The sequence below is a fragment of the Protopterus annectens genome, chromosome 12.part0 (genome assembly GCF_019279795.1).
Source record: "Protopterus annectens isolate FY-2018-M chromosome 12.part0, PAN1.0, whole genome shotgun sequence".
Lineage (NCBI taxonomy): Eukaryota > Metazoa > Chordata > Ceratodontiformes > Protopteridae > Protopterus > Protopterus annectens.
This window is the reverse complement of record NC_056746.1, coordinates 858,464,103-858,490,914: the sequence shown is the minus strand read 5'-3', so window position 1 is coordinate 858,490,914 and position 26,812 is coordinate 858,464,103. Positions and strand designations below refer to the sequence as shown.

General features: G+C 39.8%; 1 protein-coding gene across 5 annotated transcripts in view; it reads right to left on the bottom strand.

The window, feature by feature from the left end:
- ARFGAP1 (ADP ribosylation factor GTPase activating protein 1) overlaps positions 1-26,812 on the bottom strand; it is an 800,187-nt gene that overhangs the window by 18,827 nt on the left and 754,548 nt on the right. For 4 of the 5 annotated variants that reach the window (XM_044089896.1, XM_044089898.1, XM_044089897.1 and 1 more), the window contains one exon: positions 18,824-18,900. In XM_044089896.1, the coding sequence (XP_043945831.1) occupies positions 18,824-18,900 (77 nt within the window). The remainder of the gene's footprint in view (positions 1-18,823; positions 18,901-26,812) is intronic. The other variant, XM_044089899.1, reaches the window with a different exon arrangement.

The following is a 26,812-nucleotide window of genomic DNA, read 5'->3' as shown; positions in this document are numbered from 1 at the left end:
TACTGAACTGAGCTGTGAAGGAGGACCACATGCTCAATTGTGAAGAACAGGCCAGTCTCAGGATGCACCACTTTCAGAAGATCCTGCCAGACGGGATTCACAAATCTACAGCTGCAGGACAGGAATGGGGAGTGGCAGCTCAGGGAGAATGCTAAGTGCATCTGCTGCCACTCCCCATCTCCCTGAGACATGAATGATAGTTAGGGAAAAGAGTGATGACTTATTATTACGCCTTCTTATCAGCTATACATGCAATTCTACTCTGCACAGTAATACAAGCATGAGAAGCACTGCTCGCTTAATGGACCAGTTAATCTAACCACAGCACAAATGGCTCTGGTCTCAGTTGCCCTTCCACAGCTTTCACGGCAGAAAACAATGCCCATAGATCTAACTAGCTTATGTGAAGTGCTCCCATTTTCTCGTCAGGTCAACTTTCCCTGGCCCATGAAGGTGTTTTGGGAGGTGCTCCAATCTACAAGCAAGGACTCTGCCATCAGTATTTGCAATGTGTTCTGCACGGTGAGAATGGTGGGGACCATCAACCCACTCTAAAACCCATACAAGGGTCTGACTTCACTACAAGATCCATAATTAAAGACACCCCCCAGTCCATTGCCATACCACATCTTCACATGTGTGAATGGAACTATATAAACTGCTGTTGTCATCAACACTAAACCAAGGCTAAAATCACCTGGGTCATCTCTGCTGGCAAGAAAATAACAATGTAGCTCATCTGCTATGAGCTGCTACACACTGAGCTGTTTTTTTTTTTTTAATGTTTATTTTACATTTGATTATTGGGAAAGTCCAACTGGGCAAACATGCTTTTTCAGCAGAGGCCTGGGGAGAAAAGCTCCACATTTAACATGTAACAATGATTATAATTACAAATACAGGGTTTACATATACATGACTGGACTGTGACTTACTCTATTGGATTGTACCCAGTTCTACCAGATTAAGTAAAATACCAGCTTTGCAAGATCTAAGATAAAAATATTTCTGTTTTTCTACTTAGTTTACTGTGATAGCTGCATATTTTTTGTGCTTTTAGTAATTTGGCTTATAAATGCTTCTGCTTTTCTCTAGTGAGAGTAAACTGGAAACCCAGCCATTTCTAGGCTTCGGATTGCTGCAGAACCTAGAAAAGTGACATTTAAATGTTTTGGCTTTTTGTCAGTGTTCCTAAAAATGAATAAAAATTGTCATGGATCAAGAAGAAATGAGCCTGTGGAAATCATTCTGACAAAAGTTAGAGTAATTTTTATACTGTGTTTGAATAAAAGGTTGTATGCCTTGCACTTGTGTTTGCTTCTGGATCAAGTTTCCCTGTGATCTATTTTTATAACTACAAATATTTACATGACTATGTGCCTGGTGCACGCATCTTGACCTTACCTGTCGTAGTACTAGCCATGTCTCCCTGTGAGTTAGTATCAGAGATACACAGAAGTGCAGCCAACTACCAGCATTTATATGACAAGCTGCACTGTCTACCACATATCCTCCAAGTAGCCTCTAGTATTTCACAGCTGTTCTACTTTGCTCTAAGTAGACTGTAGCCACTCTACACTGCCCAAAGCACTCCATAGTTGTCCACACAGCTCATACTTTACAGTAGCTTAGCAACTCTGTACTGTCCTTTGTCAGAGTTGCAAATTAAATAAAGTAATGAAGTAATTTAGGTTAATTAGGCAGTGTACCACTACAAATGAACTTAATTTACCCAATTAGTTCATACACCGGCAGAGAGCATGCCCCTACCAACTAAACCAAATTTTCTTCATTTAATTCATAACTATGTGTAAACCAAAATCAATAAAAACAGTCAAACTGAACTGAGTTAGATCAAAAGAAAAATTAGGAAAATAAAACCAAAAAAGTTTAATATAAATATACATTAAACAGTAAGCGCATTCATCATCATAAAAAACTTCATCAGAATAAATAATCCAATTTAAGACACCACTTAAATTTTTACTGATGCCAATGAAATTTGTATTAATTAGAATATTTCCATCAAGGGATGTTACAATTGTAAATCAAAATGTATTGTGTATTTAGTGGTATGCATGCCCTATAAATTGTTTTATGTGGGCCGTGCCACTACAGAACTATACAAAAGAATATATCAGCATAAACATACAGTGTTGGTGGGGGATGACAGAAATGAATTTGGCAAGCATCACAAACTGAGATTTCAAGCTTTTAGTATTGGATGAAGTAAAGTGGTATAAGAGAATGTTTAATGCAGAAGATGAACTTGGATGGTGCGAGTATTTGTGGCAATTGAGACTAAATGCATGTTTTCCACCAGGTCTAAACAACCGTGAAGATTTTATTACCTTTTTGAGAAGGAGCTAAAGCATTAATTTCTGTCATGTGATTCTATTTAAGTGATGTCTTATATTGCATTATTCAGTCTGATGAAGTAGTGTAAGAAGAGACAAAAGTGCTTACTGTTTTGTATTTATTTACATTAAACTTGTTTGGTTTTATTTTCCAACTATGTGTAAACCCCCAATAAAAAATCAGCATAGATCTCCACAGTGCAGTCCATTATCTACTTCATTAATATCATACAGTACTAAGTGTAATCCAACTTAATTCTCAAAATCTCTGGACCAAGATGGAAGGTCAACCATGCTTGTTTACCTTCTGTTGCCAACCTCACAGCACTTGCTGTTCTTAGTGTAGTAATTGCCTTATGCTCAAAGATCATGAACTCTTACCCAACACAAAAAATTCTGTTTGTGGGATGAAAATACTTAACAAATATGGAGGCCTCATTTTCACTAAAAAACCCTAAATAAATTAATAAAACATAAAAAAGGACTGTGAGAGATGCCTACATCCACCACACACTACACCAATGCACATTAAAATGTCCTACATTGGTACTATAAAAATATTATTGCCAAAGCCTCCTAGACCCATAAAAACGAGGTGTCACCAAAAATCCAACACCCCATCACCTTCAAGCACACTATCAACAGAGTCACCAAGAGTTAAATTACCTCAGTAAACCAGACCACTTTGCAACTAAAAATTCTCTTTTTACTAGGCTGGACAAAGGGTCATGCTGAGTTGTCTTTCAGGATCTCGAGTATCTCAAGGGCCCTTAAGACCCTTTCACCTAACAATATAACTATGACTTGGTGGTGGTCCACAAGGGGAAGAAAGACTTATGAAATCAAACCTTAAGGAATCTGGAAAGACATGTTAGAACTCTCCACGCAAGTTACAAAATCAGGGAAGACTCTGGTACTAAGTAGATTCCTTCCTTCTCCAGGAATGATGGCTAGATACAAAACAAGACATACCTGGCTTCAACAACTGGATAAATAGTTGCTGTCATACTAGAGGGATCTAGTGTCTGTCAGTATGGGACAAGAAGCTTGACAGACTTACTTGCTTTGCAAACAATGGCCTGCATTTCCTGTTTCAAGGCCTCAACATAATGAAAGAGTCTTTGCTGACCCCAGAGTCCAGCTAATGGACATCCCAATGTAACTAACACATCAAATACAAAGCAGTATCACATTAAGATGGCTCTGCTCAATGCCAAAAGTCTCAACAATCACTCCTGACCTCAAAGGTCTCCTGCATTTGGAACACATCCATATCTGTGTAATTACTAAAATTTGGTTTAACTGTTCAGAAAGCACTCACTCCATACCTGGGTTTGCACTTGCCATGCCTTCAGAAAAAATGGCAACTGTGGTGGTTTCACCATATTTGTTATGGACCACATTCACCTCTAGACAGACTCTCATAGCAAATCTAGTCTGGCAGTTGGCTTGGAGGATTAAGGAGCTGTTAAAAAGCTGTTTCCTGTGGTCCAGTGGTCGAAGGTTTGACTCCCTCAGTTTCAATTGCCTAACTGTGTGACTGAGCAAGACACTTAACCAGACACTGCTTCTTGGCTGAGTCTGAAAAAGGCCCATGGAGACTGGTGCTCTACCCTGGAAAACAAATACAATAAATAAATAAAAATCAAAGGAACTACTTATGTGGAACCCAGCCACTGCTATGTCAGGAGTCCATCATGTCCATCTATATCATCCAGGTACCATGCAGCAGGAGGGTATGAACCCTGGAAAATCTCGACCCAGAACTTATAATACCACATGTGCCTGTTGATGCTGCTGAAGCCTACAAAGGGTTGAAAGTATTTTTGAAAGAAGAAACTGGAAGGACTAGAATACCAAAATTCATTTTGAAGAAGACGCAGCTTCTATGGTTATTCAGTACAAGATCTCTGAGGAAGTGGCTTGGTGCCTGAATGCAGTCCACTTTGCGAGAGGGCCTTCTGAGATACTGAATTTTGTTGTGCTTGTTTTAACTGTGACATAACTTTAGATTTTATTTTATCACTACCGTTATCTTACTTCTTGAACATTACTACTAAAATTAGTACCTTAATAATGTTTATTTTCTCTATATACTAAAACTTATTTTATTTATTTTCTCTATATATTAACATTTATTTAGTACATAGTTTAGGTGCTTTCTATATTTTCTTAAAAATGTGCTTGTTTGTATTCTCTTTTGTAAACTGCTCTGTCATTAAGCACTATAATAAAAACTGAGATGTCCACCCAAAGCCATGGGCAACTCTGAGATCACCCCCCCCCCAACAAACAGGCATTCACAGATTGTTGTTGAGACTGCAGTTGCTAGGCTGGTGGTAGAGGGATCAGCCTTCAGGAATAAGAGGCTCTCATAGCTGAAGAACGCAATCTTGCTTGAGGCTTGAATGCCCTCTGCAATCTGCTAGTTACTGCTCCTTTTGGGTGGTAGTGGAGGATTTACAGGCCCTCTCTGCAGCAGCTGAGGGTCTGTTTTGTATTCTGAAGTCCTTGACCAGAACCTGAGAGGTTTGTGATTATCCTTGCAAGGACAATCCCAACTGTTGCCATCCTGCAAGTTTGTCACACAGATCTAGAGTTCTTCTCTCCTGCATCGTTTTTATTTCAGTCCTTTTTACTGGACTTCGCCAACAATAACATACACAATTTATACATACAGGAATTCCCACCTGTATGTACCACATTCCATTCCTCTAAACAATTAGGTGCTTTTGGCTCTTCCAAAAAAATACTGCTACAGTATTAGTTATTCAGAGTAGAGAAAATAAGAAGTTATGTACCTACCATAACGTTCCATGTTAGTTGTCTTCTCTCGCCTTCTTTCTTGCTTGATGGGTTCGGAGCCGATCCTCGGCTCCGACTCGGCACTTGCTTTAGCTCGAGAACTCCTTTTACCAGCTCGAGGCAGCCCCATATCCCATGATGCAAGGCAGTAAGTACCCAGATCTCGTTTGTTGACAAAGGGCAATAACACCAAGCAAAAAATACTTCCCAAAGGAAGAAGAAACTTACAGATGGAAAAAGGACCAGGTCTGAATGGTCTTTAGCATAATAGTTTCTTATACAAGGTCTGTCCAGGCCAGGGGGAAGGAGGGAGGGTCGAAGAAAGAAGGCGAGAGAAGACAACTAACATGGAACGTTATGGTAGGTACATAACTTCTTAATGTTAAGTTGTCAATCTCGCCTTCATTCTTGCTTGATGGGACCGTCCTAGCACCTCTATCCTGGGTGGCTCAATGGAACAAACTCTTGAGGACTGTAGAGCCAAAACTGGCTCTGTCCCTGGAGGCCAAGTCCAATTTGTAATGGGAAACAAAAGTGTGAGGAGTGGCCCAAGTGGCGCTGCACAAATAGTGTCCAAAGGAAGTCTAGCCTGAAAAGCTGTAGAAGTAGCTAAACTCCTGGTTGAATGTGCTTTAGGTTTTGAGCACAGCTGTTTTCCCCTGAGCGTATAGATTTCAGTGATGACCGAAGAAAGCCATCTGGACAAAGTCACTTTAGAAACAGGAAGGCCTTTTTTATTATCCGCATAGGAAACAAAAAGTTGATCAGATTTTCTAAATGTTTTTGTTCTGTCCAAATAATATCTGAGTTGACAGTGGACGTCAAGATAATGTAGCTTTTGTTCAGCCCTATCTGAATAGTTAGGAAAAATACCGGAGATCAATGGATTGATTCAGATTGTTCTTTGAAGCAACCTTAGGTAAAAAGGATGGATTAGTTCTCAAAGATACTCTGTCTTTGTGAAAAATCAAATAGGGGGGTCGAACCGAAAGAGCATGAAGTTCAGACACCCTCCTGGCAGATGTAATAGCCACTAGAAATAAAGTTTTCCAAGAAAGATATTTCAGGGAACAAGAAACAGCTGGCTCGAAGGGGAAGAATCAAGGATGTCAGCACTAAATTTAGATCCCACTGAGGAGGAGGATTCCTGATTGGAGGCTTCAGTAGGAAAATTCCTTTCAAGAAGGCCCTGCAGAGCCTATGGGACATAATATTATGATCTGCTATCCCGACATGAAAATTAGAAATAGCAGCCAATTGAACTCTGACTGTGGAAGAAGAGGAGCCTGCATGAAAAATCTCTGCTAAGAAGTCCAGAACTGCCTGAACAGGGGCAGTAAAGGGATCAATATTTTGGGCCTTAGCCCAATAAGAGAAACGTTTCCATTTGCTTGTGTAAATCCTCCTGGTAGAGGATTTTAGTGAAGCTACTATGATGTCTCTAACTGGGTTAGAGATCAAAGGAAGCCTGGCTAAGGAAGGAAGTGGAGCAACCAAGCTGTGAGGTTGAGAGAAGGGATTGACCGGTGCAGCTGACCGGATTGGTGAATCAGTAGATCTGGCACTGGGTCCAGATGCCACGGCTGCACCAAAAGGTGATGATGGTGGAACGGAAACCAAACTTGTCGAGGCCAGTAAGGGGCAATGAGAATCAATTTGGCTCTCAAAACGGTAGCTTTCTGGATCACCTGAGGGATCAGAGGAAATGGAGGGAAGGCATAAAGAAGTCCCTGGGGCCAATCCTGGGTCAGAGCGTCTCTGGGGGGATGGCCTGATAAGAGGGAAGAGGCTGAAGAAGTCTGGACATTTGCTGTTTTGGGGAGTAGCAAAAAGATCGCAACATGGACGACCCCATTCCAGAAAAATCTCTTCCGCTATAGATTGTTTGAGAGACCACTCGTGAGGCATGAGAATAGCTCTGCTCAATCTGTCCGCTATAATGTTGGTTTTCCCAGGGATATGCGTTGCTACCAGAAACCGATGAGAGGAGATCGCCCATTGCCAAAGTCTGAGCTTCTCGACACAAGGGGTAGGACTTGGTTCCGCCCTGTTTGTTGATATACCAAACTACAGACATGTTGTCTGTGTGGACTGCAATTGTCCCTACGGGAAGAAAGTCGTTGAGGGCTTGCAACGTTAAAAGCACTGCTCTCATCTCCAGGACATTTATGTGCAGATGGTACTCGAACAGTTGCCACGTCCCATGAACCATCCTGCCCTGATAATGACCCCCCCACCCGATCAGGGAGGCATCCGTGGTGACAGTGGCTATCGGGGACGGAGGTACAAAGCACCTGCCTTGGTGAACCTGAGACGATGTGATCCACCAAGCAAGATGTTCTTTGCATGTTTGTGTAACCAGAATCTGGTGACGCATTGGGAGTTGCTGGTATGACCACTGTGTGAACAGCATCCACTGAAGGAGGCGCATGTAGAACCGAGCCAGGGGAAGAAGAGTAATGGCCGCAGCCATGAGACCTAATACCTTTAGAACCATTCTGGCCTGTACTTTCTTGCTGGCCAGAATGATCCTGACATGAGTCTGAATGTCTGAAACTCTTTGTTCTGTAAGGGTAGCTGACATCCGAACAGTATCTAAGTTTGCGCCTATGAAGGTAATAGACTGGCAGGGCGATAAGGATGACTTTTCGAAGTTGATTGAGACGCCTAAATGAGAACACAGGTCTATTGTGTAATCCCTGGCTTGTATAAGCTGATGCCTGGTGGTGGCTGCCAGGAGCCAGTCGTCGAGATACGGAAACACCTGGAATCCCTGACGTCTCAGGTGAGCCGTGACCACTGCCATACATTTGGTGAACACTCTGGGGGCTGTAGTGAGACCAAAGGGCAGGGCTCTGAACTGGAAGTGACTGGACCCCAGCCGAAAGCGGAGAAATCTCCTGGAGCGTCTGTGAATTTTGATGTGATAGTACGCGTCCTGAAGATCTATTGAGCACATCCAGTTGTCCTTCTGTAAGAAGGGCAGAATTGACTGAAGAGTGACCATTCGAATCTTGTCTTCCTGACAGACTTGTTGAGTCTGCTGAGATCCAATATTGGTCTCCAGTCTCCCGTCTTTTTGGGGACCAAAAAGAACCTTGAGTAGATTCCGGGTTCTGAATGGTCTATTGTAACTGGCTGAATGGCTCTTTTTTGCAGTAGTTTTGCGATTTCTAACTCTGCAATGTCCCTTAGACCGGGTGGTACATCTGGAAGGGAACTTGAGGGGAAGGGACTTTCCTCGAAAGGAATTATGTAACCCTTGGATATGATCGACTGTACCCATCGGTCTTGAGTGAGGGAATGCCAGGCTTCTGGGTACAGTGATAATCTTCCCCCGACTGCCTCCAAGGAGGGACAGCCGGGCAACACCTCAGGGATGCAGAAAGGGCTTATCAGAGAAAGGCTCCCTGTTTCCCTGGTTCTTGGACCCCTCTGCCTCTAGAGCGTCTGTTGTTGTTACCCCTCTGCCTCTAGGGGTAAACTGACCACGTGAATCCGGCGTGACTCCTTGGGATTTACGGAACCACATCTTCCCACCCTTCTGTCCTTTGGGATAAGGCCTAGAAGGGGTGGAAAAACTGACTCCAACAGCAGAAAGAGTCTTGCCGTCCTGCTCACACCTGGTCAAGGTTTCCTTCACCTGAGGGCCAAACAAAGCTGACCCATCAAAGGGAGAATTTGTGAAGGGCCTTAAAGGGATCCATAAAATCACATAGCCGCATCCAGGCTTGGCGTCTAAGAGCCACACCTGTGCCTGCGGCTCTACTGCTCCATCCGCAGCATAAGATATTAGCCGCATGGAGGAGTTAGCAATGGAATTGAGGGTTCCTAGCTGCGAAGCAATCTTTTCTTGAGCCCCTGCAGCTGTAGGATCCTGAACTACTTCTCCCAGCTCCTTGAGGATATCTCTTTGGAGTCTGGTGAAGTGACATAGGTAATTCAGCGAACGCATAGCAAAGGTCGCTGAGGAAAACATCCGCTTACCGTACCTATCCATGGTCCTAGAGTCCTTATTAGGAGGATGGACAGGCACGGAAGGATCTGCAAGTTCCTTTTGGTGGCCGCAGCCACCACCATGGCATCAGCGGGGACACCCTTGGTAAGGAATTGTTTGTCACTAGGGGCAGTGATAAATTTAGAAGGCCTCCTAAGGACTGGCTCTACAGAGTCAGGAGCTGCCCACGCCTTTCGTGCAATAACCTGCATAAGGGGGTCGAAAGGCGGAGACACCCAGGAGGCGGAGGGCCGAGATCCAAACGCCTCTAGGTATACTGACTCATCCTCAGAGGGATTGGTGGTGGGCCAGTTTCCCCTCTGTTTCAGAAGTTCTAGGATGTCTGAGAAGGAGACATCCTCAGAGGGGATCTAGGGATCCCTCTGACTCATCAAAGTCAGTATCCGAGTGACAGACTCGGGGAGTCTACATGCTTCCTCTTACAAGTCCTCTTCCTAGGAGGATCTCCTGACACATCAGGAGAATCCCCGGAAGAGCCGCAAATTCCCAATGGGGAAACCTGAGGCGGAGGATCTCTGGGTCCTGTAGCATGAGAAGTGGCAGAGATGTCAACAGGTACTATAGAGGGAGGAGCTACGGAACAGACTGCTGACTGATACCAGTGGCCAGTACACTCTTCATCACCTCAATGCTCCCTCCCAGGCAGGTCCGAGAGAACCCGCTCCGAAGAGCTAGGAACGCCAGGGGCCACCGAAAGGGAAGTCTCCGAGGCAGATGTCGGAGCCGAGCTCACCAAGGCCGAGGCTCCAAGGGGAAGAGCGGGCTCGGACAAGGGTCCGATGCCACTCACCCCCTCGGAGGAGACCATGGAAGCCCGACCACGAATCCCTCTAAGGAAGAGGAGATAAGAGTAGAGGCTGAAGGAACAGAAGGGGTATCCGTCCTCCAGCCGTAGCAGTAACCATGCCGAAGACTCCAACTCCAAGCTCTGGGGTAGAGTTGAAGGAGGAACTGTAACGGGGTGTGGACCAACAGTCGTCTGCTGAGACGGGCTGTGTAACATTTGGGCCAGTACCTGTGACTTGAGTAATCTACTGACCACTCTCTCTAGGTCATGATCTGACAACCTGGATGACCTTGAAGATCGGCTCCGATGGCTCCGTTCCGATAGAAGAGGTGAAGCCGGAGCCGAAAATATTGGCTCCAAGGAAGGAGACCTCGACCTCTTCCTGGAATGAGCCATCGGAGCCGATACTACAGATCCTGTCGGAGCCGACTTCTCGGAGCCGACAGAACGTCTCGATGTATCGGCTCCAGCCGGAGCCGATACAGCCACCAAAGTAACGGTGTCGGAGCCGATCGGAGCCGACACCGATGCCTGTGCCACATGGGTGTCAGAACCGATCGGCGCCGACATCGAAGTGGACAATACAGATTCGGCACCGATAGCCATCGGTGCCGAAGCTTTGTCAATCAGAATCGGCTCCAGCCGAGCGATCTCGACTCAATGCAGTCGGAGCCGAGGCCGCAGGCTTAGATACAGAAGCCTGGGCCTTGGCAGGTTTTGTTGATTTTGGTGGAGCCGACTTAGCCGGAGAGCCCTCCGGCAAGAAGGCCCCTAAGAATCAACTTGTTCGTCTCTCCTGCAGGACTCTCTGGCTGAAGGAGTGACAAATAGCACAGGAGTCCTGCAGGTGAAGAGGGCCCAGACAATACAGGCAAGAAGTGTGACCGTCTGTCAGAGACATCTTCTGACAGCACGAGTCACACTTCTTAAAACCTGAAACCCTCTCCTTTGACATGGTGCCGAAGACACAATACACACACACCAGTCAAATTAAATTAAATTAAACAAAATACCAAGAGGTATTCTATAAAACACCAACACACACACCCTAACAGGGGGGGGGATGGGATAGGGAATTGACTAACAAAAATTAAAAGAGACAGGGAATTTCTGTCAGAAAGGGATAGAAATTAAATTTAAACTATCAAAAAATTAGTTTTAGACTAAAAAAGGGGCTTGAAAAATCACAAAAGTGAACAACTTACCAGGAGCTGGTAAAAAGAAGACCTCCTAAGCGAAGCGGCAAATGAGATCTGGATAATTACTGCCTTGCATCATGGGATATGGGGCTGCCTCGAGCTGGTAAAAGGAGTTCTCGAGCTAAAGCAAGTGCCGAGTCGGAGCCGAGGATCGGCTCCGAACCCATCAAGCAAGAATGAAGGCGAGATTGACAACTTAACATTGTTACCTTTTCTCCCCCTATTTACCTCTGTCCCCAATTCATGCTTAAAGGAGTCAGGTTATCCATTTCATGTCTTCCCTCCCTCCCCCATTGTCCAGCTTACTCTCCTCTCCACTCTCCATCCTGTTGTGTTCCCCTGGAAAGGTAGTTCTGATTCTGTAGTTTTTCCTTATTTGTTTTCACTCTGTCAGGCCTCTTACTCCCAAATTCCAGCCCCTACTCCCTGCTACATTTATTCTGGCTATACCAGTGCCCCTTGTCCATTGCCAGGTCTACCTGCTCCTCCTTCTAAATGAGTTGGGGCTGGGATGGATCTTAAAGGAATCCTGGGGGGTAGTGCTGGCAACTGCTAGTGCTGTTGAGGGGGGTTATTATAACCTATTCTTATTTCCGCATACTTTTGTTTGCTGACTATGTCTAAGGGCTACTCCCCTCTGCAGACCAAGCCTTCCATCAGGGAGTGTCTTTGATGAACACACACTCTCCCCTGGAACGGCACACCCATCCCTCTCTGCCAGCATCTCAGGTACCGGAGGCCCTAATCAAACCCAAATCACCTGGGCCATAGATCCTGTCCTCTTAAATTTCATCTCAGGATGTTAGTATTGTTTAACCTTAGTCCTTTTTAAGCATTCATTACTTTCCCAACCAATTTATTGCTATTTCTGCCTTTACTTCTCCCCTCAGTATTAAGATCGTTTTTCTAATCTCTCGTGCCATCCTTTCCTGGTGAGCTTTTAAGCCTAACAAACAAAACTGTCTTCTATTCTGAAATGTTCTACTTCATATTTCACACGGTTTTCATTTCCCTATCCCATATATCTTTTTACCATCTACAGTCCTAAAACATATGGGTTATTCTGAACTCCCTGCCACACATCACAGCATTTTTCCCCTGCGAATACCATCTGTGTATTATTCTTCATTGTATGTTCCATCTCCTTACTAATATGCTAGCATCATTTACTAATTTCCATGTTTCTCCCATGCCACATCACTCTTCCCAGCTTTCTGCCTCTCCTTTTCTTCACTTATTTGATCTTTTAACTTTAGGCCAGTTTTGCTCTTTCCCTTCCAATCCATTCATTTTCCAGGTATCTTTCTTTTCTTCGTCCTATACATGTTTGAATACTTTCTCCTATTTTTTCAGCACCCACACCATTATGATTCCTTCTACAATCCCCCTTCTATCTTTTCCCAGGTCTCTGAACATAACTTTTCCCTGTGACTGTCAGCCCTCAGTGTTTCTGTGAAGTACTTGTTCCATTTTTTTTATCCTCCACCTTTTTCATAGTTTCCCTCTCCTCCTCCTCCTCCCACCCTCTTAATTTTTCATATTATACCCATTAGTCCTCCATTTTTCTTCTGATGTACAATACACACTCAGCTGACATAGCCCATCCCTTTTATACTCTCCTTCGTTACATTAATTTTGTTTCACCCTTTTCATTGACTTGTCCTCCATTCTTTAAGAGACTCATTCTCCTTCCCAGTTTTACTTAGTCATTGATTAACTGAGCAAACTTTAGCACTGCTCTCAAAGTCTAAAGCTTCCAATTACTTATACATGTTCCCTTTGCTTAACCCAGCTTTTGGTTGTTCAACATAAATCTGTCACATTTGTTCTGAATCACCTTCATCACCTCCTTCTTCCCTGTCAGGGGAATATCTCATGACATAATGTACTCTTGGGCTTATTATAATTTTTACAGTGTTAGTTTGGATGGCGCAGTGCTGCAGCGGTAGCGTTATCACCTCACAGCAAGACGTTCTCCGGTTCGATTCTCGGCTGGAGTGCCTTCTGTGTGGAGTCTGCATGTACTCCCTGCATTCATGTGGGTATCCTCCGGGTGCTCCGGTTTCCTCCCATGTTCAAAGACATGCATCTGGAGCATTTCTCCCCAGGCCCCCACCAAAAATTGGCTTCGGTCCAGGTCGGACGTTCCCGGTTAACAAACGTTAAATAAAATAAAATAGTTCTCCCAGTCACAGTTGATATTTTCTCCTTCTATCTATGTAGTATCCCCTTATTTTCTGTCCCAGTTTCCTTCCAAGTCTTCACTCTGGTCCTTTTTACTATCATCCAGATCTCCAAAGCCCAGGTGCTTCACTCCTCGTCTGTCTGCTATACTTGTTTTCTCTAGCTTTATTCTCTTTCACCATCCCAACTTGCACCACCACTACATTTTTGAGGTTATATTCTGACTCTGTTCTAAATTAAAATGCATCAATTGTTTTCCAGGACCACCTTTTCGATCTTTTATGTTAAAAGGATACAAAGCATTTGTACGCAATAGGAATTTTATTTTTATTTTATTTTATTTTACATTTGTTGACCGGGCTAGTCTAGCTGGATATATGTCCATTTTCAGTAGAGGCCTGGGGAGATAAGCTCCAGTCAGTTCAGCTGAAGTTCACATATACTGCAGTACATATTTAAATTGCAAAAAAAGAAAAAAAAATGTTTTTTTTATGTGGTCACACATTTATAAAGTATAATAAAAAAATGAAAAATATCTAACTAGGCTTAGTACAATTACTAATGAATTTACAATTTAATGTTCAAAAGATTAATAGCTAAAATGTAGAGTATAAATGTAGATAAAAGGAAGATAAAAAAGAAGGTAATATGATGTAGCAGTTGAGTAATACATCTAGTAGTACAGTATGTCACCTTTTGAGAATACCGTAATAAGTAAGAAAATTATGGAGAGGTAGAATAGAGGCTGTTAAGATGAAATTGTTGCGGCGATGAGAAGGTAAAGTTGCATCAAGTAACAAGAGCATGTTGGTCAGTCAGGTTTAGTACAGGGGCACATCCAATGTGTTTTGAGATAGACCTTAAGTTTATATTTGAACAGAGTAATAGAGGGAAGTGTAGAAAGTTCGGAGGGAAGTAGATTCCAGGTTTTTCCGACAGTATTAGAGAAGAGAGAGTCTCCAGCTCTATTGTTTGATTTATTGATATTTACAAGAAGTTTTTGTGAAGATCTTAGGGACTTCAGGTTATAGTAGGGGTGAATAAGGTTAGATAGGATGGGTGTCTTGGCTGGTTGATAAAGTATTTTATGGGCGATGGCAAGTTGACTGAATTTCAGTTGCTGCTGTAATTTTACATTCCCTTCCCCTATTTCTTGTTCTCCTCTAATGCTTCTTTCACCTTTCTTGCAAGTATGCCCATATCTGCTTGGTCCCCATATGGATAGGGATGAAATCTGTTTACTCTCCATTCCCCATTATCTTACCCATGGGTTTCCTGACAACTTACTGAATAGCAGTAAACTAAAAGTCATAATACTGAATTGCTGAAATGTCAAAACATCTGCTTATATGCTTGCAGATTTGGACTTGTCATCCCTTTACAACCCATGTTTGTGCTCAGTTCCAAGTTTCATTAACAGGTAAGTGATAGTTTGTTGACAGACTGTGCACCAATGTGATATATATATATATATATATATATATATATATATATATATATATATATATATTTATATAGCTATATAAGTACATGCATACTGTTAGCAGATATTTTGAGTTCAGCATGTTGACATTTTCAGATGCAGTCAAGTATTCAGACTTTTCACTATACCACAACTCAGTAAGCTGTAAGGCGCACATACATCCAAGTGCAAAATGCCTCTTCTACCTATACCCTATTTTTCAAGAGTCCCCAGCATAAAGTTCCAGTGTACAGAAACACTTAATATCAAAGATAATAATTCCTCTTTATTTTCAATCTATTCTTACTCCTCCATAAGCCTTAATACCTTCTGCCACCTGATACTTTACCTTTAATAAATCTGACATATTCCTCATGAATGCACTTTGGCATCAACTCTTCCAGTCATCTTGCTAGGGTTTCTGCCAGTGTTTCTCCATTAGAATTTAACTAACAATCAGTCTTTTTGACCATACAACTATTATCTGTTTTCTTAGAGAAATAGATTTCTGCATCTTCCACTGTTTTTGGGAGTTGCCTTTTTTCTTTAGGTAAGTTAAAGGCTCTTCCAAGCTTTTCCTTAATCTCTTCCCTTACCACTTTACAAAAGTAATGTGGAAACCTGTATTTACAGCTGCTCTGCCTCCTGCAGTTTTTTGTAGTTGTCTGAATCTCCTCGCTGGTTGTGGACTGTACACGATCTCTGTTTCTACTATTGATACTACATCATCATCCTTCCATTTCATTACTCACACTATTTTTTTACGCAGTTTCTTCTCATACAAGCTTTGGCCCTCTTTTTTTCTCTTCATATGTTAATATCGTCTTGTCTCTGTTCCTTAACCACTTATACTGACTTCTTCCCTTTACTCTCTATGCCAGTGCCTTCCCAGCTTATTCCCCTTGTAATAACTAGATGTCCTTTCTCTTGGCTATATCCATTTCAATTTTAGTGTTTTTTTTCTCCTCCAGACTTCCCCTTCTTCTTTACTCCTCTAATTCCAACTCTCTACTTCTGCCTGGTCTATCTATTATTATTTGCACTTTGTTTAAAGTGGCTTCCCAATGTTTGAAAACTGAGTTCTTTTCTCTTCTGTGCTTCTCTGCCTCCTGTAATATCCACTGTTTAGTTACTGCTTTAATTACATCTAGTGAGTTTGCTTTCAACTCTGTTTTGCCTGAATAGTTTTCCTTAAGCACTTTCCTTTCCTATTCTCTCAGCCTGCTCATCCTTTGTTCTTTACTTCTGGAAGTCCCATTTCTAATCCTCTTTGTCCTCTCTTCCCTTCTTTCTAGGTATCATTTCTTTCCTGTATCTTTGGGTGGCTGGATCAAAACACTTGCACTTATGATAGTGCTTGAAAACATATTCCTCTCCAAAGCAGTACAGGCAATGCTAATGCACAACTTGTCTTACGAATTTATAGTCACATGAAATACGTTAATGATTTGTTTCTCAAGCTGTAAAGATGGACACTTTTTCATGATGAACACTGGGACCCATATGTGAACTGTGAGAATGGAAGAAAAGAACTGGAAGGACAGGAACTCTGCATGCTGTCATACTGTAGATCAAGAAATTGCAATGTGCACTAGCAAAGTGGGGCTTGGTATAATGGCTGAGGTCTTTATTTTACAAACAGGAGGTACAGAAATTGATTCTCACTAAGGGAAAATCAGCTAGGCTTAAAATAGTCCACAGGGCAACTACCCTGATACTTGCCTATGAACCTACACTTTTTGTTATGAATAGAGAAACGTAAGAAAAAAGAAATCTAGAATGAAACAATGCTGAGTGATTTTAAGCCTTACATTTTTGAGCTGTCGTGCGATGTCTGACTGCTGAATAGCCCTTGTAACTTTTTTTTTTTTTTTTTTACCAAAAAGCATTAGAACTCAGTCTGTATGCTTTATGGCCCTTGTTTATATATTTTTAGTTTAATAACTGGGTAAGTGGACTGGTATACTCTTTTCAGCCATCCTCTGGCCTAATAGGCACATGTAAAATATGTGTCAAGCAGACACAGAGAAAATATGTGCTGAAAAACTAAAGATTACAATATATACTGTCAAGGATGTTTACAACACGTACAGTTAATATTGCAGTCATTACATTTGACTTAAGGCATGGCCCATGCTCTCCTGTTTGGATGCTTTTTTAACTTGTACACTACATTATTTTTTATTTTCTTCTGTGAACTGCATTGGTTGCAGGCATTTTAACAAATCTGAACCAAAAGACAGCAAGACAGGACAACCCTGTCATGCACCTCATAAGGACGAACCCAATATCAAAGCATATGTGATTTTACTACTTGAGTCAAAGAAAATATAATGCAATAGATACAAAGTACTTTCTTTATAATACATTTTAAACTTTCAAGATGTAGAAGACAGATATCAAAATGTATTGAAGAATACATGGGTTCTTTATTCTATAACACTAAATGGTCATCTAAAATACAACAGTAAATATGCACAAATACATCCGTTTAAGGGATTCAACCACCATAAAAACCTACAAAAGCAGAGAAAAATCTCAAGCTAATATAAAGGTTACTCAGTTTAATTTTGGGGAATAAGCAGACCTGCACTATGCTAGCAGGACATTTATTTTCTGCACAAATAAGTAATGTCAAACAAGATACAAATGCAATCTGTTAAACTGCAGTTTTTGTAGAGGGACAAGCTTCTGAGTTCCTCATTTGGCGACCCTCCACTACCTTATTATTCTCTCTTTCTTGAAGCTGCACAAACTCTGGATAAAAGGAAGTCTCTTACATTAAAACCAAACATTTTCATTTCCCTGAGACTGCAGTACCATATAATATGTAAGCTGTCTGGGTGAAGCATGCAAGAGGGCTTCTTCCTCTTCAAAAAAGCAGTTTTACAAACAAATAAAAAAAGAAAAAGAAAAAAAAGCATGCTCAATGTACAACAGTGTAAGTATTCTTTTATGCTTTTGCCTGTACAGTGAAGCTGTTTACCTATAAATGAATTTAGTTACTGTTCAGCTTTGAATACAGGAATGGTTTTAGTACTTACTCCAAATTATTGAATTAAACGCTTTAGTGGTACTGTTACATCAGGACTTTCATCTTCTCTCATCTGATATTCAGAATAAATGAAGGGGACCTTTATGGCATCTATGTCACACATTACACAATTGTGTCTGTTCTTTTTGCACTTCTTTCGTATAATGGCCTAGGGTTGGTCTAAAGAGTGAACATTTTAAAGTAAATATAAACTCATACTTTTTGCATCTCCCCTTTGCCTCCTGGTGCACTTATTCCCATGCAAATACTGCACTTTATACTGGCCAAAGTTGTAATGGCTACAGAGCAGTACCCTTCTACTTTGACAAATCATCTAACATACTAAAACCTTAATTCAAAATCCCATGCCTCTGTTCACCCTAGCAAGTGCTTTCTCTGATGCAAAGCTTCTGATACTTGAAAAGGACTAAAGTCATGCCAGCTTCACAAAGACCGTTTCTGTGTTACAAAACACCTGGGACTTACAATGGCTTCATGCTAACTGATCACCCAAAGCCCACTCACTCGGGACTAGCCAACCAAACAGAACTTCAATATTTTGTTTTCACACATTCCCTCTAATTCCAAAGTCACCAAATCTTGCAAAAAGGTAGAAAAAATGTTAATAAAGCACTGTTCAGCTGGCTAGAAAAAAATTTGACCAATCAGCAATGAAGTGAGCAAATAACCTACACCCTGCCCCAGCTGAGCTGTCTTATAGTAAAACAGTAACTAAATCAAGCCATGAATCACTGTTACTTTTGCAAGTTTTACTTTCCAACTTTTATACTACAAGACAAGATTATAATAAAGAAGGAAAGCTACAAAGGAATAAGCAACAATACGGGCCATTTATGTTTGCAAGATACTAAAACAGACAAGAGAATGCCTCACGTGCACTGCAAACAAAGTTCAGAAGCAAGGACAGAAAAATGGGGAAAAATAACACACATTCTGAACAAGAAACTGGGAATTACCGTTCAAATGGGTCATCTGGTTTGTTAGAAAAGAAAGCAGTAACATCCTTAAATCCTTTAGAACTTGCTTCCTGAACCTAGAAAGGCAACAAAAAGTACACACAGATTAATGTGCTACAAACTCCATGGCAAATGTTACAGATATACTTGTTCAAACAACTTTCAACAAAAGTACAAAAGAATGTGTAATGGATACACATTTAGGTCTTTTCTAAGATAGGAAAAGAAAAAAGAAGCTCTTATTTTAAAGTACACAAAGGCCTAAATTTATCCAAAATTAATATTTCAGCTGTTCCAGAAATTGAAGATTTACCACTACCTGCTTATAATAATCCCAATAACTAAGAATTAACATACAAGCAGTGGTAATAAAATAAAAATTCACATGCACTCTGACATCATTCGGATGCTATTCTATGCAAAAACATAACACATACATTATTTATTTATTTACTTTACATAAAACACCATTACATTTTGTAGGGGGGTAGCAAATATACTTTTAACAATTTGTGCACCTCTGTGAGCTTACTGAATGTATCCCATTCTACCCATACAAAGGGTTACACAGATACCCCATATTTTAAGGCATACAGTTCTCTCCCTTAATAATACTGGTTAAAATTTCCCAAATGATACACATGCAGGTCATGGCAATCTATACAACATCTTCCCAAATTAGTGTACTTTCACAGGCCTTCTTAAAAATGGTAGCAGTAGAGGAAAGTGATACTGGGAGAAAACAGCACCTGGGAGGAAGGCAGTCTACTTTTACCAAAATGACACACCTTACATCTCAGCTTATTGTTGAACTAAAATCAATGCTATATGGGCAGCCTGCATATGTATTGTTTAAACCAGTGGCCAAGTAAAAAAATGTAAGTAATCTTTTCTTGTGTACAGAAATCAATCCAACTTCCTTGCAGAACTTTCTCAGTCCAGTACAAAGGCATCTACACCTGAGTTTTTAATTTGCTTCCTTTACCATCAAAGATTGGGCAGAATGTATTCTACAATTTGGGATGTAACCAAAGTTCTTAAGTCCTTCCTCTAATATGTTAGGCTTGTGCAAGTCTTAGAAAGCATGCATATGTTTAGACAAGTACAGCTGTCTCATTACTAAAATAGATTTTACTTGGGAGAATGTCACCATGGTGGGTACCAAAGGTAGTAAGGGTGAAATTAACTTGTACTCATTTGTACATATTGAAAGTTGTTAAATTAAGCTTTTGTTTTTGTTCAAATAGTGCTCACCACAAATACCAAGAAATAGTGTTGATTGGACAGCTTTAATTTGAGCACTGGGTTCAACATGCACTCACTGCATAATTATGCAGATGGCACATCTTGAGGCCTGCAACACTTTTGGTGATATTTTACTTATGTAAGTAATTTTAAGCTCAATATTATAACAGACACTTTGCCACTTTAATGTTATTAAATTCTCTGTTATTGTGAGAACTTTAGCCTTGCCTGCTTTGTAAGTGTAATAGTGTTCAAATTCTAATGCATTTGTACATTGATATGGTGAAAACAGCAATGTTAAAGCACAAGACAATAACCACTGAATTGATACAGTTCAGCTTTTCATAGCATGGGGAAATATTAAAAAAAAAAACAGGTAACATTTAAGTGGAGTTCGAGTTGATTTTAAATGGGCAGCATTAGGGCTGATAATTAATTTCTGCATTTAAAATAGTTGCTAGCACTGCAGAGTTATGTATAACATTTCACACTGTGCCAGTTATTGCAGAGCGCTTGACTTATTTCAACCTACACTTCAGCCACAGATGCCACTGTAACATATAGTTTGTTTCTAGTAATATGTCTTTTGGTAAATGGTGCATATTCATTTAAATACTGCATTATGTTAAGGTTGCAATATGAGGGGGAAAACTTTGTGCAGCTGTTCTCACATTATACAGTTCTGGCAAGTTGCTGATGCACCAGCACTGAATATTTCTTCATTCTCATTCTTCATTTTACATTTTGTGTAAAGCACGTTAATACTGCAAACACGGTAAATGTGTACTGTCTTAACCCACTGCTTACTGTATCTGTGGCATAGCATTAGGGAGATATTTAAGTAGAGACTTTTGTGTTGGCGAAAGCCAGGGAATCTTTTTGGCTAGGCTTATATAGGCCCCAGGGCCAACAGCCTTGTACCTACCTATAAACCTATGCCCCAGGGAGTTGAGGCTGTGCACTCTACTACCTCTTCTTTAGAGAAAGAGGCATCGCCATTTGGCACATGCTCAGCTAAATTTAATTTCCCAGGTTACTGATGGATGTTTTACACAAATTTAAAATGAGTAAAGAAAAATGGCGTGAGAACTTGAACCTACAAGGAACATCTGTGGACAGTATTAACTTGGGTTTTGCTTTGCTCGAATTTAAGCATGTTTTAGAAGAGCATGCTTTTTATGATTATTTGTATTCCACTATGAAATATTTTTGTACATTACTGCAAAGTGTTTGCTCATGTATGTATGTGTACGTTCTCTTAAATGCCCGTGAAATTATTATTTTATACTGTATTATACACATACGTTGGAACATCCATCTGTTAAAATTAATTTTAAAGGCATTGATAGGTGCTTAATACACAAATTAAAATGAATACAGAGAAAAATATAAGAAAACTTAAAACTACAAGGAACATCTGTGGTAGTAATAACTCCCCCCCCCCACACACACACACACACACAAGTTTAAAATTATATATTTTAAACATTTTTTATGACTGCCACAGTCATGCTCCAATTTGAATTATTTTAGTCTGATACTAGTTTTCTGCTTATATGCATACAGAATTGCTGCATGTCTGCGAAATGATTATTTTACACTATTTTAGGCTCCTTGTACCTTTAAGCATTTTTTTGTCATGTGATTTTGTGTAGTATTTAAGGGTTAGCCAACATGGTGGAGGGGAAACCAGTCTTTTCTCTTTTTTTGCATGTTTACCTGCAATACAATTTGGATTTTCACACTCTACAGTATCAACCCTTGATAAGGGTAATTTAGAGGGCATGGCCACAGCCAGTGTTTCACACCAGTGATACCTGCGTCTGATCATCCTTGACTTTGTGGGCACCCTGCAGAAGATGTCTTTGGTTAGTGGAAAAAGAAAAAAAAAAAACTCTCTCAGTCCCTTATTATCTGCTTTATCCTAAAAAGAGTCGTGCTACAACCCTGCTGAGGATAAAAACAGTAGTCAGTGAATGAATGTGGGAAGACTGAGAAGAATAAGAAAAACGATCCTTCATTCCTCAATTATTAGCTTCATCCTAAACAGGTTTGTGCTATAACTATGTTTAGGATAAAGCCGATAATCAGTGAATGGATGTGAGATAAGTGTTACAGACTGGCACAGCTTACATGGGGTTTTAAAAAGCATAGATTTTCCTCTTCTTCAGGGACAGTTTTCTCTTTCAGGGAGTTTTATAAATACTGACAAAATACCATACATCTTAACTCTTAACTCCTTTGCTCATGAATTCTGGATGACGTTAAAGACACAATAGACCCAGCTTCATATAGACCTATTTCAATTTTAAAGCATGATTATATAGAGGTTATGTCTATAACAGCTAAAAGAATGCCAAATGCATTGCCAAAACTGATAGATATGAATCAGTGTGGCTTTGTGGAGGGGAGGCAAACATCTGACATTAATAGAATGACTATCCAGAGGGAAACAGGGTATAAAAAAGCTCCACTGATGTTGGTGAATCTTGATGCAAAGAAAGCATTCAATAGAGTCATCTGCAATTTTATCAGTAAGGCAATTCATAAGGTGAGTATTCATATGGTCTGCCAAAGGTACATAAATCATCCCATAAGCCACCAATGAGACCAATTGTTTCAGGCAAGGAATGGATAAAGGAACCTTTATCGGCATACCTACAGAACACACTGAATACTCACCTTATGAATGTTAAGAGCTATATTAAAGAGGCAGGTGATTTCTTACAAAAGTTGTATGAATGGTGGAGTGGACACAACTAAAGATTTTTTATTGGTCACGTTAGATATAAAATCCCTATTTATTGTGATCCTTAACGCTTATGGCACGGACCGAATAAGGGAAATTTTAATTGAATGTGGAAAATATACCATCAGAGAAGTAGCTACACTATGTGAATTGTTAGAACTAGTGTTAGAGAACAATGTTTTTATATTTGGTCAAATTTACCATCAAGTTTCTGGTGTCACCATGGGTACAGCCGTGGTGAGCACCTACACTAATTTGACTTTGAGTAAATGGGAAGAAATGAATATATATATTGATGTTAACTTTTACTCAAGCAAAGTGCTTTTTTATAAGCGCTTTGTAGATAATGTTTTTTTTTATTTGGAGGGGTAACAATGAAGAAATGCAAGAATTAAATGCTTTCTTGGACCAAACTACTGAATTCTTGAAATTTGAAATGAAAACATCAGATTCATTCATTGATTTTCTTTTAGACGTACGTATTATAACTGATGATGGTTTGGATACTTGCATTCACAGAAAGGATGTCTGTACTAACAAATACCTTCATAAAAACAGTGTGCATGCTAATCACGTTTTTAGAGGTGTGGCTAAAAGCCAATACCTAAGAGCTAGTAGACTGAATACAAATCTAGATTTCTGTATGGAGAAAATGAATGAAATGACCAATGATTTTGCAAAGAAAGGTTATGATACTCATGAATTGGCTTGTGTTAGAAATTATGTCATCTTGCTTAGGGATAAGTAAGGCTAGGCCATTTTTTTTGCAAAGATCTGATGACATATGCAATCAGGCTACATCTGAAAAAACACAACCATTAAGGTATACTATAACATACAGTAGAGCTACTGAAGATATACAATATATCATCAGGGAAAATTGGGACATACTTAAGAGTATCCAAGGATGTGAGAGATGGTTACCTAATATACCTATGTTTAGTTACAAACATTTCAACAATTTGAAACAGTGTTTATGTTACAAAGATTTTTCTTTAAATAAACAGAAAGGTATTGTTTTTAAAAAGAAAGGGACCATCCCATGTCATAATTGCTCTTGTTGTGCTAATATATGCTCACTGAATGAGTTTATACACCCCTTAAGTAAAAGAAAATATGTGTTTAACTTTATGGCAACATGTAATACTAGTATGATTGTCTATTTGGCAACTTGTACCATCTGTCCAGCATTCTACGTAGGAAAATGTTCTAGAAGGCTACGAGATAGAATCCTAGAACATAAATCAGATATACGTAGGAAAGTTGAGACCAACTCCCTTGCACAACATGTACAAGAAAAAGACACTTCTCACCAGTTTGTATTTACAGTCAATGAGTATTTGAAACCTAATATTAGACGTGGGGACATTATCAATAGGCTTGACATAAAGGAGTTTGAATGGATTGTTTGCATACAGGCAGATAGTTATTATCCAGGGTTAAATAAACAGGTAACATTGAAGCCAATATTAAAAAGTAAACAGAACATGTTTTGATGGTATATATTGTGTTACATTTGAGTCTGTCTTTATACATGTATATATATTATTATGTTACATCTTTTATTTTATGTGTACAAATTACTTGTATATATTCTGTATTTCATGACTTATAATTGTTATAAAATAACTTCTGATGTAATTGTGACGATATCACTTTAAATATGAATTGTTATAGATTGTTAGAGTAATTGATATTTTATTTTAATAGGATTTCTGTATCATGTGATTGTTTTTAAATTTGTATTTAATGACTGAATTTCACTGTTTTTTAAAACACTGATGAAGGACTTTTATGTCTGAAAGCTTTGTTTCATGATAGATTAAATAATTTGAGTTTCTACGAAATAACTTTTAATGCGTTTGTGGATTAGTGACTTTGTTTTTCATTTAGATTATGAATGCAAATAAGAGAGATGAGAGAACATGGACTTAGAAAAAGTAAAGGTACTGTGGATGCCATTTTATAGGAATAGAGGTACGACACAACAAAATGAACTAAAAAGGGCAGCATTTTAGAGCAGGTGTGTGAAAGCATTATTGAAGGAGACAGCTGACAGAACTTGAACTACTCAAGAGCTAGCACATAGATTTAAAATCGGGCAGGAATTGTAGTAAAGGTGATGGGTGGGCAGCTACATAAAAAGTTGGATGTACTACGTGAACACATAAATGCTTTCTGGCATTCTTCGCTGACTTGTGTACAAGTGTTTTTTCTTGGCAGTGCAAAGAATAATAACATGCACTTTTTACCCCTTTTCTGAATGTTTACACTTTTGTTGTGTTATCACTTGAGCTTCTTGAGCATACCCAGGCACCTTAAGGATTCTTGTTAAGATGCATCTTACCTATCCTTTATTATACCTGCAGGGGACTTTGCAGCTTTTACAACAAACATTGCCCTACATGCACGAAGTCAAAGCTAATTTGCTGACACTAAAGTTACATGCACAAAGTCAAAGCTAATGTGCTGACACTAAAGTTAAATGCAAGGAATACTTACCACCCTCCTAATTAAAATAAAACCACAAATCAGAGTGCAGCTCACAACTGAGAAGCACAAAAGTTTCTCCATGCAAATTTAAATGGCAGTCAGATGCTGCTCCCAAACAAAATGCATAAACAACCATCACTGATATTAGTGTTCTAAACTTACCGCACCATCATTGGCAAAGGCAGCAGAAAAAGAAAAGGAGAGAAACATATGCAGGTTAGTGCACAAATGTATAAACATAAACACAAGCTACTAAAGCTGTCTCCATATTCCTTGATGAAATATAACTGCTGGTTATTTCATTTCTGTAGTTCCTAAAAATGCACCACTGTGTTTCATACATACACTGTTATCAGTGCAAAACTGAAGTATACCTCTTAAATGTAAGGAAGCACCCAGAATGTGGATCCAGTGCTTTCTCCTGTCTCTCCAAATGTGCTTCTGAAAACTACAGTGTGGAGTAGATAAAATACAAGAAGAATATTACATTTACTGAGATTTTTTTTTTCTACAGGAAATATATCTCAATTTAAAATTTAGTTTATTTTCTGATTGAACAATGTCAATTTTCAAAACATGTGCTTGATTATAGGCCTTTGTCTTTTTTTGTTAAATATCATCCCTGACCTGTGAGATCATCAGAAATTGAGATTTATGTGAAAGGGTGTGTATAAGAGCAACAGTAAGTCAAGCACATAGCTAAATGCAGCTTCAATACCACTTCAGCCTCAGGAAACAGAACTTTAGGAAACTGAGTGGTAAGTTAAAGCCCTTTGTAGATTATTGCCTTAACTTGAGTCTATTTGAGAAGGAGCAAACTTTCAGAAACTGACAGTCACTAATACGGTTTAATAGTACTTACCAGAAATGAAATCCTAAGTATCCGAGATGTGCGCAAGAAACATGCTCTATTATTCGAATGTGAAGATGTGGATTAACCTACTCATTGATCAGAGATCCAGTGCACTACTTCAGTACACCTTGGTAATGTCCATTACTAGGTCACTCCAACAGTAGTTTAAAACCACTTTTGGTGGGTATTTAGGTTATATACATGAAAAAAGATTTCACCAGATGTTTCTCTCCTACAAAATGTAGGGTTTGTAATAGCATGACATAATAAGAATAGGCAGACCACGCTGTCATCTTCAAAGTCTGGATTCGTAAGGCATAACATACTCCTGTGACACAGCAGTAGTTCTCCTTAGAACTATGGTTACAAGTATCTTGTATCCAAATAGGAATAAAAAGCAAAAGCTAACCACTCAGATAAAAATAATGTTTTGTTGCATGTTTTAGCTCAAACCGTGTGTGTGTGTGTGTGTGTGTGTGTGTGTGTGTGTGTGTGTGTGTGTGTGTGTGTGTGTGTGTGTGTGTGTGTGTTTATTTATGCATACATGTTATATAAATTAAGCATACAAGTAGTAATGCTTGATGGCAGGAGATGATGAGCCTGTCTGGAATCCCCTTAGAGTGCACTTAATATTCCATCTCTCCTGCAT